The 13751-nt window shown below is 39.8% G+C and overlaps 1 protein-coding gene across 1 annotated transcript in view; it reads right to left on the bottom strand.

The window, feature by feature from the left end:
• Positions 1-13751, bottom strand: part of LOC128738524 (adenylate cyclase type 2) — an 83650-nt gene that overhangs the window by 48236 nt on the left and 21663 nt on the right. The window contains exons 4-5 of the mRNA XM_053833733.1: positions 6728-7273; positions 5916-6043 (exon numbers count right to left, since the gene is read on the bottom strand). Coding sequence (XP_053689708.1) covers positions 5916-6043; positions 6728-7273 — 674 coding nt within the window. The remainder of the gene's footprint in view (positions 1-5915; positions 6044-6727; positions 7274-13751) is intronic.

Below are 13751 nucleotides of genomic sequence, written 5' to 3'. Positions count from 1 at the left end.
GCTCTTCTATTCCTTCCCGTGTGTACCTTGATGGAATTGAATCTACAACCGTTCCGGACTCTTGTGAGCAGTTTGCAAAGTTTTTTACGTCTGTATTCTCCGATAAGACCGCTTCTGATTTGAACGCACAAATCGCTGCATCATATGTTCCAGCTGATTTGATCGACTTGACTGTGTTTGAGATCAATAACGAAATGGTAATTGCCGGTGCAAAAAAGTTGAATCGTTCTTTCTCCGCCGAACCTGATGGTATTCCAGCTGTGTTTTGAGTCGTTGCATCGTGCCATTGGCCACTCCTCTATGCACTATTTTCAACAAATCGTTTGAACAATGCAAATTTCCGAATATTTGGAAGCAGTCATTTATGTTTCCCGTTTATAAAACTGGCGACCGTAGAAACGTGAGAAACTATCGTGGAATTACTAGCCTATCTGCAGCATCAAAGCTGTTTGAGATAATCGTGAGTGGAGTGATGTTGTCCCGCACAAAAAATTATATCTACAGCTCAGCATGGTTTTATGCCTGGTCGTTCCGTTTGCACAAACATGATGGAATTGACTTCGGCTTGCATCTTGCATATGGAGAACAAGAAGCAAGTTGATGTAATTTACAGACTTGAAGGCAGCTTTTGATCGAATTGATCATGCAATATTATTGCGAAAACTTTCCCGGCTCGGTGCATCTCCACAGATGATACAATGGCTGAGCACTTACCTGCGTGGTAGAATGTTGCATATGAAGCTAGGTTCCTGTGTATCTTCTCAATTTACTAACATTTCTGGAGTTCCGCAAGGCAGCAATTTGGGCCCGTTGCTTTTCTCGCTGTTTCCAACGACGTCACCTTCCAGTTGGCTACTGGATGCAGACTTGTGTATGCTGATGACCTTAAACTGTTTCTGGCAGTTGAAAAAGTTGATGATTGTCGCCGCCTACAAGCTCTACTCGATATTTTTGTTGTTTGGTGCAAACGATACTGGCTCACAATAAGTGTTGCTAAATGCGAGGTGATGAGCTTTTATCGCTTAAAAAACTCGATCTTCTTTAGTTACCGAATTGACGGACTAGAATTGCGCAGAGTCGAACAAGTTACGGACCTTCGCATTTTACTTGATACTAAGCTAACGTTTAACGCACATCGCGAGTCAATTATTTCTAAAGCAACGCGTCAACTCGGATTTATTTCAAAAATCGGACGGGATTTCAAGAATCCACACTGCCTTAAATCGCTATATTGCGCCCTTGTCCGACCATTGCTTGAGAACTGCAGCTTAGTATGGTGTCCACAGCAACTGTTGTGGAACTTGCGCATCGAAAGAGTGCAAAGGAGATTTATCCGAATAGCTCTGCGACATTTACCGTGGTGTAATCCGGTGGAACTTCCACCGTACATGGATCGTTGCCGCCTACTTGACCTCGAATCTCTGGAGTATCGACGTAAAACCCAGCTGGCGATGTTGATGTCTAAAGTCATGAATGGTGAAATCGATTCCCCACAACTTTTATTGCTCATGGACTTCCGCGCTTCACAACGTAATTTGAGATCGACCGGTTTACTGCAAGCACCATTTCATCGTACTGCTTTTGGATGTAACGAACCAGTAACTGCCTGCGTCAGGATATTTTCGAGAGTAGAAGAACTGTTCGAATTTGGACAGCCATCGCATAAGTTTGTGCAGAAAATACGAAGTAGCAATCTTTTATAGTAATTAGTATTCATGTAGACCATTACAGTCAGATGAATTAACAAAATAAAAAAAAAACAATTGGTCATTCACCACGCTAACACAAGCAGTAACTCTTATAGGGTCAAGACGTTGTTGTGTAATACCTTGCACGAGAACGCGTCGTACTGAGCCTCCATGAGATGAATTAACTTATCTAAAACTACTCTACGCCTAAGTGTGTCCCAGATGTTTTCGTGGTTGAGGCGGTCAAACGCTTTTTGAATTCAACGAACCTGTTGTTCGTTGTCTGGAGTTCTGGAATTCGTTGATCTACTGCAACATATGGATATGGTCTACACATGATCGGCCAGAACGTAATCCAGCTTACTACCGCCGGAGAGTAGCGACGGTCTTCTCCTGGATCCAGTTGAGGACTGAGGAGGAGGGTAATACAGAGTAACGTGATGCTACGCCAGTTTCCACATTCAGTTAGGTCGCTTTGTTAGGGACTTTAGCCAATATGCCCTGCATCCAGTCCACCGGAAAAGTTGCGGTTTCTCATATATTGCTAATAAGCTGATTTTAATTTTTTAATTTTATCTCTTCGAGGGAAGGAAAGCCCGTTGGAGTGAAGCTTCTTTCAAGCCTTTTCTTCAATAGGCACAAAACCTTCAATCTTTTCACAATACTACTACGGTAAACTAGGCCCTATCATAATTCATTATTTATAAGATTATATGAAAGGATAAATTGAATTCGACGATTTGGTATGGACTAGAGCCGTCTGGACTTTGTAGAGCCAGAAGAATGCTGCGTTGCAAAAGATCACAAGCAGGGCAGTCGAATGGCATAGATGTAGCAACATGTGGTACGGGCAGCAGGAGAACCGGAGATCTTGGATTCAGGATAAATTGCTCAGTTTGCTGATGATTGAAGGTGAAGGTGTCGTGAGTTCTGAAATCAACTGATGCATCATCTGGGCTGACAGAGATGGGTCAGCTTTGAGCATTTCGGTTGAAATACTGTCTATACCTGGTGCTTTATTGGGTTTTATACTTTTGGTGGCTGCATTAATTTCATCCAGTGATGGCACCTCAGAGTTGAACAATGCGACGAACTGTTGGCGTCATACGCTCAGCGTATTACGTTGCTGGTATTGTTGGTCTCTGACATTTGAAACTCGGAAAAGTTGTTCAAAATATTCAGTCCATCGCTTAAGCTGTTCTGTACGGTCAGTCAGTAGCTGCTCAGTTCTGTCCTTTAGCGGCATCTTTGTATTCATCCTGGCACCATAGAGGCGGCGAGAAATACTGTACAACAAGCGGATATCACTATTGGTAGTGGTGGTTTCTCCTTGTTCGGCTAGAGGGTTAGTTCAGACTCTCTTGTCCCGTTTACAAGCTCGTTCAACATCCCTCTCCAGTTCGGCGTATCGTTGCCGGGCAGCTGTCTTAGCCGATCTGGCTCACTCTCGCTCAATGCCAGCTTCCGCCTCTCTCCGGTCGTCGATCTCCCTCCAAATGTCATCCAAAATCCACATGCATTAATCAGTTTAATTAGCTTTCCAGAGAAGCCGTTCTCGTTTAGAATTTTCTACAGCTCTTTTCGGTCGATAGTGTCGTTTGCAGCTTTGAAATCAACGGATGTGACAGGAGTCCAGCGTACTAGATGGCTCGAACAGATCGAAGCTGACTTGTGAGCATGGCCCGACAACGTCATCTTCAATTGTTTCACTTCATCAAGACTATCAGTTTTAACTTTTCCTTTGTACTTTTCTATCAAATATTCAGAAGCAGGCCAACAATTTTAAATGCAAATGAATTGAATTTGAGTAACGTTTCCTATAATGCAACGCACATTATAATTAACCCGTTCAATATCGGCAATTCGTGCCTGACTTTCAGTCGTCGCCCATTCAAACTGCCACCAACTTCAATTGAAGCTTGCTTGAAACGTTCTGTGCAACAAATGAAACAAGTCGCTTCATGATGAAGCGAAGGTAAGACAAAGTCAGCTTCATTTATTTGTTTCGACCATGCCGGGCCTTGCTTGTGAGTGTCGAGATGCTACGAAATTCGTGATAAGTAGGAAGGAAGGACAAGTTAGGATTGCGTTTGGAAATGCTGGCTCATCTTTTTGCGGTTGCTGCAGCATGCCTGTTCCGGATTCCTTCTGATTCAGGCTTCCCAACAGTCGTCAGACGTTTTCTGAACACTAGTAATGTTTGTCACAGTAGAGTTGGTCATTTTGAATGATTTTGATAATGTGTTCTAAAATAACATTCAGATACGCTGTTCCTTTTGCTTCGACGCCATTTTTTCAACTAGGTAATTAAAGAATATGGCAAACAATATTCCGTACGCAATCTCTTTTATAAACTAGGAGTGCTTAAATTTTTAACAGCGCCATTGATTTGATTCGATTCAATTTCTGACCGTTCCACCCTTTATGCGGTAAAAAACTTGTTCTTCATAAATTTTGATTGTTTTGCCATTCTATTCAATCCCAACTGGTAATTCCTATTTTCCTCCTATCTTCAATAATATTGTACGATTTTAACATCAAAATTATGATGAGCAGATATCATTTCAGCTTCTCGATCTCTAGTTGAGTTCACGCGACTGTTCGCAAACTGTATCAATATTATTATAGTAGTATAATGTTCAGAAGTAAAGAAGAAAATTGCTTTTTCGTTTAGCAACGCGTAATTAATCACAATAAATTTAATTAAAGCAGTTTGGTTTCGTTATCGCGATAAAATCTCTTTACTTAAGATGGATAATCTCTTGCCTCCCATCAGTTCCGCTTGGTCCTTTGTCGTAATATCGACTTGCGGATGAAAACAAACAAAATGGCACTACAGTTCAGCCGCTCGCTTGTCTGTGCTGTGAGCTTCGCTCTGATGGATCGCTAATGAGCTGTCAAGTGTCGCATCGCTGCTTGTGAAGTTGAAGCTGGACTTCTTCGTCCGTCAGATTTATGCGCCGCCAGGTAAAAACGGTTCGCCGGTCAGTTGTTGTGATTTAATTAAATTTTATTTGCTGTAACATCCGAATTTTTAATGAATTCAAATATACGTTAGGCTATGGTTTTTATGTTTCGCGTTTTCCATCTCTGCTCTGTTGTGTGCACCAGGTATACCTTTTTGCTGTTTGGCCGTGGTGTTAACTCGAATTTTCAGCACCCGAAGCTCTGACGTGTGCAATTTCCGTTGTAGTCGGCGGTTTATGTTCGTGCAATCCATGTCATTTTCAGGATTTAAAAACATGGCGCATGGCGGATATGAAATGTCCGTATAGCATCCGTGATTGTTTTAAATCCAACCACTTTTTTTTTGATGTCATGCATTCAGTGACCGGAGTTTGTCATAGATTAACAAAAATATGCCATTGTACTCACTTTGTTTCTATTGGGTTTATGAAACATTATGTCGGCATATTTATTACGATGATGACGCTTTCGGTTAAATCGGGTTTGTCGAAGATTACCATTTTTAGTTGCTTTCAAAAACTGATGGAGTAACATCAGCTACATAAACAGATCTGATTTATAAACTTTTCAATACCACTACCGTTGAATACTCCTAGTGGACGGTGTCTATGAAAGTCAAGTATCGCCTCTACCAGTCCAATATTGGCATCAAGTTCAGAAACAACTTTGTTTCGCAGTAAAACATCGTTATTCTCAAGCGAACTCGAATTCCCACAACTTTTTGCACAACTTGAAGGAACGAAGTTAATTGTACATGGTAGAGAAACTTTCGTTTTAGACGACAACTAACTGCAAAAACTTGACCTTGATTCGTGATACGAAATAGTGCTCGCCGGAATCTTAAAGTTAGCGATCCTTTCAGGCGCTTATCGCTATCGGTATGTCGTAATTTATCCCTATTGGGAAACAACAACACCCATTAGGGTGACAACATTTTTAATTCCACGCGGCTTATTCATAGTTATATTTTTGATACACTTACAATTAACATTCTTCTAACAATTTAAGTTAAATACATTGCGTCATAAGTTGCTTGTACTCTGGACGTAATCCAGAAATTGCAAGTGTAACTCTAACACCAGATAACTGACAGACTGCAACGCTTACAGCCACATCCTTCCGGCTGATGAATTTCCGACCCGGGAGATTAATCACCAGGATGCCAAAAAGATGCCTATCAGCATCTCTTAATGTCAGTACGCTTAAAGTGGCATGATTATATGCCATCTCGTAGGCGCGAGATGCGAGATATAGACTTACCGTATAGCGTCTATCATTTGCAACCCCATGTTGACACAGTTGGCGGCATGATGAGGCCGTGATACCGGAAGTCCCGACACGCAGTAGTAGCAATCACCGAGAATCTTGATTCGCAGACACTGGTTTTCCTGATGATGGTGGAAACGGTGGGCGGAAAGATTGGTTGTCCCAAGGGGTGTGAATCGCGTCATATTGTTGGAAAGCAGAACGGAAAGAAAGAGAAAAGTTAAGACCGCTATGAGAAATTGAGCACATTTTGATATCCTGAGGGGAAAATAAAGTAAATATAATAAGAGACAATTTGCTACAAGATGTTGTAAAGTCGCATGATTTACTACAATGGTATAGCTCAATCGTAGATTCAATTAGTTCAATTCAGCGGTGAGTTAAATTGATGATGCGATTACGTTCAACTGTGCGATAGATTGAATTTTCTAAGATGTTACCTGTAAAACCGCATTAGTTAGTAACATGAGTTAGTAAAACTCATGTTAGTTCAAAACTTGACGTAAAACACAAACCGCATCAGTTAAAAAAAACCAGCACTCAAAAACGCGTAGGAGCGTCTTGAAAAGCGAGCAAACAAATCGTTGTAGTCTAATTATGGCTGATCAGACCGAGTATTTAACTCAATTTAACAACTCACATTACGATATTTTATTACACCGAAAAACCGTCTGGCGATTTGCTAAAATCGCATAAAATTTAATATCTGGATTACCCTAATCTTGTTACCGACCGGTTGACAAATGCAGTAATGGGAACAAATTAGCACCTCATATATACCTTGCCCGTGTAGGCGACAAACATACCTGTGCAATTTGGTCGAATCGACCGAACAGCTCGTTGAGTGTTTTGACCAGATCGGATGCGGTCAGCTGCTCCGAGAGGGGTGTGAAGTTTACGATGTCCGCATACAGGATGGACACGTTGTTGTGGCGTTGGACGTGCATCTCGTGGAACCGTGTCTGGCCGCTCTGGCCACCGGCCGTCTGACAAGCGTCGGCCATTTTCAGCATGATGCTGCGTTTCACCTCGGCTGCAATGTAGGCCGGAATTACGCTCAGCAGCAGCTGCTCCTGCTGTTCTCGTTCGCATTCCAGTCGGACCCGCTGCTCGATTCCGGTCCGAGTGCCGTCGACGGCATCGATGTGGGCTGAGTCGGACATGATGCGGTAGTACAGGCCCAGGACGGATGCCGACGCTAGGAATATCATTTCCGCTAGCAGCTGGGGAAAGAAGTAGGTCGGCAGGTCATGCACTCCCGTCCAAAGTCGGAAGCTTATGTGCACCAGGCACAGAATTACTGCCAGCACCACCGACACCGGCCAGGAAATGGGCAGCATCGTGTGGACACCCTGTTGAAAGGAACCGACCGTAAGGATGGCCAGACAAACAAGATAATGAAAGAAATTTAAAGGATGATTGCACGTAAATTGCATCGGTGATGAACTGGCAAAAACACGAATATGGGAACAGTAGTGGTGCAGATGTGTGCTGTCACCGATGACTTGTTAGTGGTCGTTTTAGATGAGTTTGCAAATAGCATTGCAACTGAAGGGTGGTTTTAAAAATAAGTATTGCTTTGCTCGTATGGTATTTTCCTGTACTGCAAAAAATAGAATATTGTGCCCTTAACTGAGTTGAGTGAATAGTTTTGTTAACAAGAAATGCGCAAGTTCACTATTGAAATTAAATATGCACTAATTTTAATGGTGTACTGTTGTTATCTTTAGATTTAAAATGCTTGTATTATGCAATTAGCCAATTAATTGCGTTCTTTTTTAACGTCTAACTTGTAACGCAGGTTTAAAGGTTTACCAGTACCGTACTGCACTGCCCATGGATGCATAGTCGACGTAACGACCAGTACCATGATTGTTGAGAAAACGCATTTTTATCGTGAAAAACGTTTAAAGTCATATAATCTTTACTATAAACTTTTTCAATCGAATAATCTGTAAATTTAGTAGAGTTTATTAATCAAAACAGGACTGATGGGGTTTTATGATTCATTCGTCATTTATTGTGTTTAAAAAATGCGAACGCGAGTTTATGCGAATAAACAGACTATTTTTTTGCACGATTATTCCCATAACTTGGCGTAAAGCTACAAAAACAAATAGGTTGCTATGCTGATTGATTATGCGGGGAATTACGTCAACCATTAGCATTACGTGAAACCAATAGCAGAGTAACTCAATTTTCCTAAATTTCTCGAATATTTTCGAACAAACATATGTTCTTTGAGTATTGGGCATGTGAACAACATAGGTCAGAGTGCGTAGGACCGAAAAAGTATATTTTCGTCATTTTGGTTTTTACGTCAACTATGCATCCATGGGCAGTACAGGGCCTGGGTACGAATCCGGCTATAATTGCCTCCGATTATAGTTTGTTTCGAACCGCGGCTTGATTTTATAAAAAATTTACTTATATCCCACAAATTATTTTTTTGCCCCTTGATTTTTCAAGCTAATTTTGGTGGGGAGGGGTGACAAAAACTTTAAAAAATAATCGCAATGGCCTAAGCAATCACAATAAATTTGCTTTATTAACAGTATTATTATAGTCTTATAGCTAGCTATAAGCGTATTTTGACTCGTATCCTCTTGGTATTTCACAATACCATAGTAAAACCAGAGGTACTGATTATTATCGCAATAAAACCTTTATAATATTCAAGTTAAACCAAATGGTTTTAGCATTGTTACTGGGACTAAAACTGTAATTGAAAACCTGATTTAATCCACCTAGTGGTGAAAGGAACCTTTGTTATACGGCCTTACTTGCTATTTGAGATAGAACTCGACACGTTTGGTTTACATGAAATTTTTGGAAGTTTAATAAGTTTACAAAATTTGAACCAAATAGAAGCACTTATAAATTTTGATAGTTCCTTTTTTCATGAAATTGCTGAGTAAGTTGTTACCAATGAGGGTAAGTGCAAGTAAAAGTAAGTTGTAAGATGAAATATTATTCTTTAACATATACATTGCGTAATAAAGGTCTAGTTTATAAGTTTTTGAACTATGCATAATTTCCTGTAATGCCATTCTATTTGATTCTCGACAATAAAGTTTTCTTGAATAAATTTCATCAATTTTTATTAACCTTCGGTTACTCACGCTATTGTATTTTGTACAACATGTGTAGGTTTTTGAAAGCCATTTTGTTATAAAGTTACAAATCGTATATACTAACATATATTCTTCAGTAAACTTGTTATGAGCAAAATGTCAGAATTATTCAATGCATTAATACTTTAAATTGTTAGGAAACAAGATTAGCATAAACCGACATCACACAAACGAAGCAAATAGCATGTGAGGTTGATTGACTCCAACTGAAATTTTCTCTCGTTTCTTCATATGGAAAAATGGTGTCTGTATGCAGCAAAACTACCAGCAAATGTAAAATGTTTAAGATGTATCCGTCTGTTGGTAGTCGAGTAACTCGGGGTCAAAATCAGGTTATTTTTTACAATTAAAGTTCTACAGTTCCTAAACAAGCAAACATAGAGGTATACTAAATTCAGCAAAGTTGTGTATTTTTATTATTTGTACAACTTTGTAATACATGAAAAAGTCATACAACAATTACAAGAAGTGTTAGAATAGAAAAACCGATTTTACAAATTCATATACTATGAATAAGATTTTTTTATTTCACTTTTAGGGGGATTAATCAAAATTCAAATTCTACCAGACGATAGAGCTTTCAATTTCAAGAAACTCTTCCAAAGGTTCGATAAACTTAAAACCAAGTTTTCCTAGTCAAAACTCTAGTGCGCACGTTTTCTTTGGTTTGGAGTTATTGTGCGCGCAAGTAACCGTCTTAAAAAAGTTGGCGCGAGTGTTCGAGGGCTAATATCTTTTGACCGGTAAAACCAATTCTTGCGTAATTTTACATGTATATTCGTAGTGTGAAAACCTCTCGTTTGATATTAAAATAATTGAAATTAGGTAAATTATCTTGGTTAAAACCATTATAAATTATTGCTAATTTTGGTGTGGTGTATTCGATTGCTCATAACTTTCAAATTAAACGTCCAATCAGAAAACCATTCAATAGTGATCTATCCGGCTATATTACCTGCCAAATGAAACTAATAGCGCGTAAATAGGGTTGGCCATCTTTGAGAAACAGGCGTTCATTTGTACCTAGTCAAAACAGGTTTTTTAAGGCTAACTTTTAAACTGCTTGTCCGTTTTCAATAAAACTTAGCAAAATGTTTAGTAATAGTAAGAGCTTTCGTTTGGTACTAAGATCGTTAAAATTGGTCGCTTGGTTCCGGAGAAAACCGTGTCACGTAGTTTTCACATTTTTGCTTATAACTTTTAAACGAAAAGTCAGACCACGAAACCATTTAATAGTGATATACTAGGTAATAATACCTTTCAAACAAAAGTAATAGCGGTCAAATCGGTTCAGCCATCTCCGAGTAACAGGCGATAGAAAATTCGGAGCGAACACACATACACACATACACACATACACACATACACACATACATACACACACACACACACACACAGACATTGCTCAGTTCGTCGAACCCTATCGATTGGTACATGTGACTCGGCCCTCCGGGCCTTGGATCAATTTCGTGTTTTTCGACCAATTTCTAAACCTTTGTTATATAGTATAACAAAGGTAAAAAAGGAATTAACGTTGGATTTAAAAGTGAAGTTGCAACGAAATTTGAATAGGACGTGAAACAGTGTAGGAAATTAGACTTTAAGGTGAAACGGTACTGAATCCAAACATGGCAGGAAATATGGCGCCCATGTGAGGATATTGCCACGCGTTAGATGCAAATAAACATGTTTTATGGGTTTCGTAGCATTGTTAGAAACTTACTATACTCAATTAATGAATAAAATAGGGTCTTACTTGTTGCTTTTTGTTTATCAACGCAAGCAGTGGGAGCCATAGTTTTCCGTATCGCGATTTTTCCCGTTTTCACCGTTTATTGCGAAGTTTCTAGCTCTTAATGGATGCTGAGGTAATTTTAAAGTATGTATATGAAGTGGTTTTGTCCACAAATAAAACAACTTGATAAGAATGCCAATGTAATAATGAGGAAAAATCAAAACAAAAGTTATACAACAACTGAGCGTAAGTTGTGCAATAAAAAGATTTGAAGGTTTTTTATTGTTGGAGGATTTGACTACTTTGTCCATTAATTTGAACTTCTGTAGTGTAGTAGTAACGCATTTTACACAATTTTTGTTAGGAATTCCACACAGATAGCTATGGGAACCCATTTTATATTAGTTGACCGGTATAGTAAGCGGTTTTGCCAAATAAAATTTGCTTTTATTTGTTCAGTTGGCAATTTTTTCTAATCGTGGTGCGTGACCTTGAAGATTAGTGAATTGAATTTTCGGGAGCATGGCTCCATTATTGCCAAATCTAGAAGCAATCTTGGGTTCATTTTTTGTATCTCAGTGAAGTTCCGTGATGTATATCGCTTGTGTGTCTCATATTCCAGACATATTGATCCATTATGAAAATAGACGCTGTCGTACGGAGCCCTTTCTGTAGCATTTGGATAGTTAGAATCGAAAAAGTTCAATTAAGATTTACAAAGGGGCCATCCATATACCACGTGGACAGTTTAGAGGGGGGTGGGGGTATGGAAATGTCCACGCTTCTCCACGGAAGGGGGGGGAGGGGGTATCGTAAATGTTCACATGGACAAGTTTTTTTTTTCATACCAAAAACAGAAATCAGAAACAGAAATATTGAATTAATTATACAAAACCATTGATTAAATAAAGGCTCAAATAAAGTTTTACTATATCTTCTGGTGAGGCATATGTTGCCGTAAACACATGAATACATGAGCATTACGGAAGGATTCGTCTTCAGAAGATTTTACGAACCGCGTCGCATCGCAAAAGTCCTGTGTTGTGTTGAAGTAGACGGAATAGCTGAGGTGCTCTAGTTAGACAGGGATACTCTTGACGGAGAAGAATCGTCAAGCAAAAGTCAAACTGAAACTGACTTTCTTGCAGTCGATAATAATTCGCTGTTGACAAGATTACTATGAACACAAGAATTCAGGTCCTAACACCTTGCATACGGATCTTAACGCTGGGAAAATTTGACAGAAAATGCACGGAAAAACGAAAATTTTCGCAGCGACTCAAAATCCGTGTACATTGGGTCGGCCTTTAGACTGGAGCGTATGTTTTTTTTTATAAATACTGATACTGCATAAATCAAGTTGAAAACAAAATTTAGCACCATGCATTTCTGTTTTGTTAAATTACACATAAGAAAGAAAATGTCCACGTGGACAAACAGAGAGGGGGGGTGGGGTTGAGTGAATGTCCACGCTTGTCCACGGTGGGGGATGGGGGGGTTGAAAATTGGTATTTTTCTATCCACGTGGTATCTGGATGGCACCAAAACATGGTTTGATATTCCTCTATGGTGAAACAGGAGTAAGTTTCCGCCGTACGAAGTACGATGTCCATTTTTGGGAATCTCCTGGCCCTTGCAATACGACGAAACAATCAAAGAACGATCTACTGGGTCAAATTGACGCACCGCGGATTCTTGCCAGAACAGATCTCAATGTACAGCCTCGTCCTCTTCGAAATTGCAACATTAAGAGGCTCCAGCAACATAGAATCCGTTACGCATTCTGTTTGAAAAATATCAAACAACGAATCGCAAGCTGCCAGAATGCGATTTGTCCGTATTTTGGACCAGTCACGGACAGTGGGCATCACAACGGTGCGGTGGTGTATTTTTTTAGTTCGGACTATACTCTCCAAAATGACTCACAGAAAATAATCCATTTGATTATTGATTTGCATCTGGTGAATTCGACAACCATTGTGTGGTCTGTACTAAACTGTTCAGTTAGCTTAGAGGTACGATGCTGTCAGTCATGTCAGTCTAACATGTCAGTCGTCTTGTGTTCGAATCTCGGCTGTGCGGTGCTGCTAGAATCAATTGGATCGTTGCACTAACCCCATAATTCTAATGTACTATAATAATCGGGTACGACACCTGTTTTCTTTATCGACGGATCATATCTTAAAGTCGTTTTTACCCAAGGCTTTGCTTTGTGCTTGTGTAGTCGAAATGATATTCGAAACATTGATTTTCAGCCATTCTTGGTTCCTTCGGGTTTTTTCAGACAGTACCGGTTCTTGTTGAAACCAGGGCTTGAAAAGGGATCGCAAGTTGACTGCGACTGCGTGGATGCGTACGCTTTTTGCATTCAACTTGCGCTTCGGTCTTGCGAAAACGATCTTTTGACAGTTTTTTTTATTTAGTCAATTTGCCGCTTGCTCCGCTGCCGCCAACAATCCATGTGGCCTCTGAAGAGAAGTCAATAGTCGTTTTGCCGATTTGCGTTCATATTGAAGAGCGTAAACTGCAAACTGACTGGAAGCATAAGGTGACGCATTTTTTCGTTTCTATTTTTGTCTCCAAATCGGCTAAAATTTGCCTCCCGGCGTCGTTTCGACACAAACCAAATGTTCGTTTGTGTTGGATGGCATCCGACCGGTTTCTTCCACTCGCATGTAGAGTAAGGAGGGGCAAAAGTGCGATGGAAGTAAAAGTGCGATTCAGTGATTTATCAGTGCAGATTCCGAGGGCATGGATTGGTGACAACTTGGATAGCTTAAATCTATCGTAAACATTTGTTGTTTACGATGCATGGTTGCTGAGTTATGTTCGTTTATTTGTTTATTTTTATTTAAGACCTTTAAATCTCTTGGTCATTCAGGTCGATGCTGCAGAGTTATGTGCAAATGTTATTTTAGAGCGATTTTGATGTAATATTTGGTTATGCGGCAAACACGATAT

The sequence above is a fragment of the Sabethes cyaneus genome, chromosome 2 (genome assembly GCF_943734655.1).
Source record: "Sabethes cyaneus chromosome 2, idSabCyanKW18_F2, whole genome shotgun sequence".
Lineage (NCBI taxonomy): Eukaryota > Metazoa > Arthropoda > Insecta > Diptera > Culicidae > Sabethes > Sabethes cyaneus.
The sequence above is the reverse complement of the archived record's forward strand: the minus strand, read 5'-3'. Positions and strand labels throughout refer to the sequence as shown.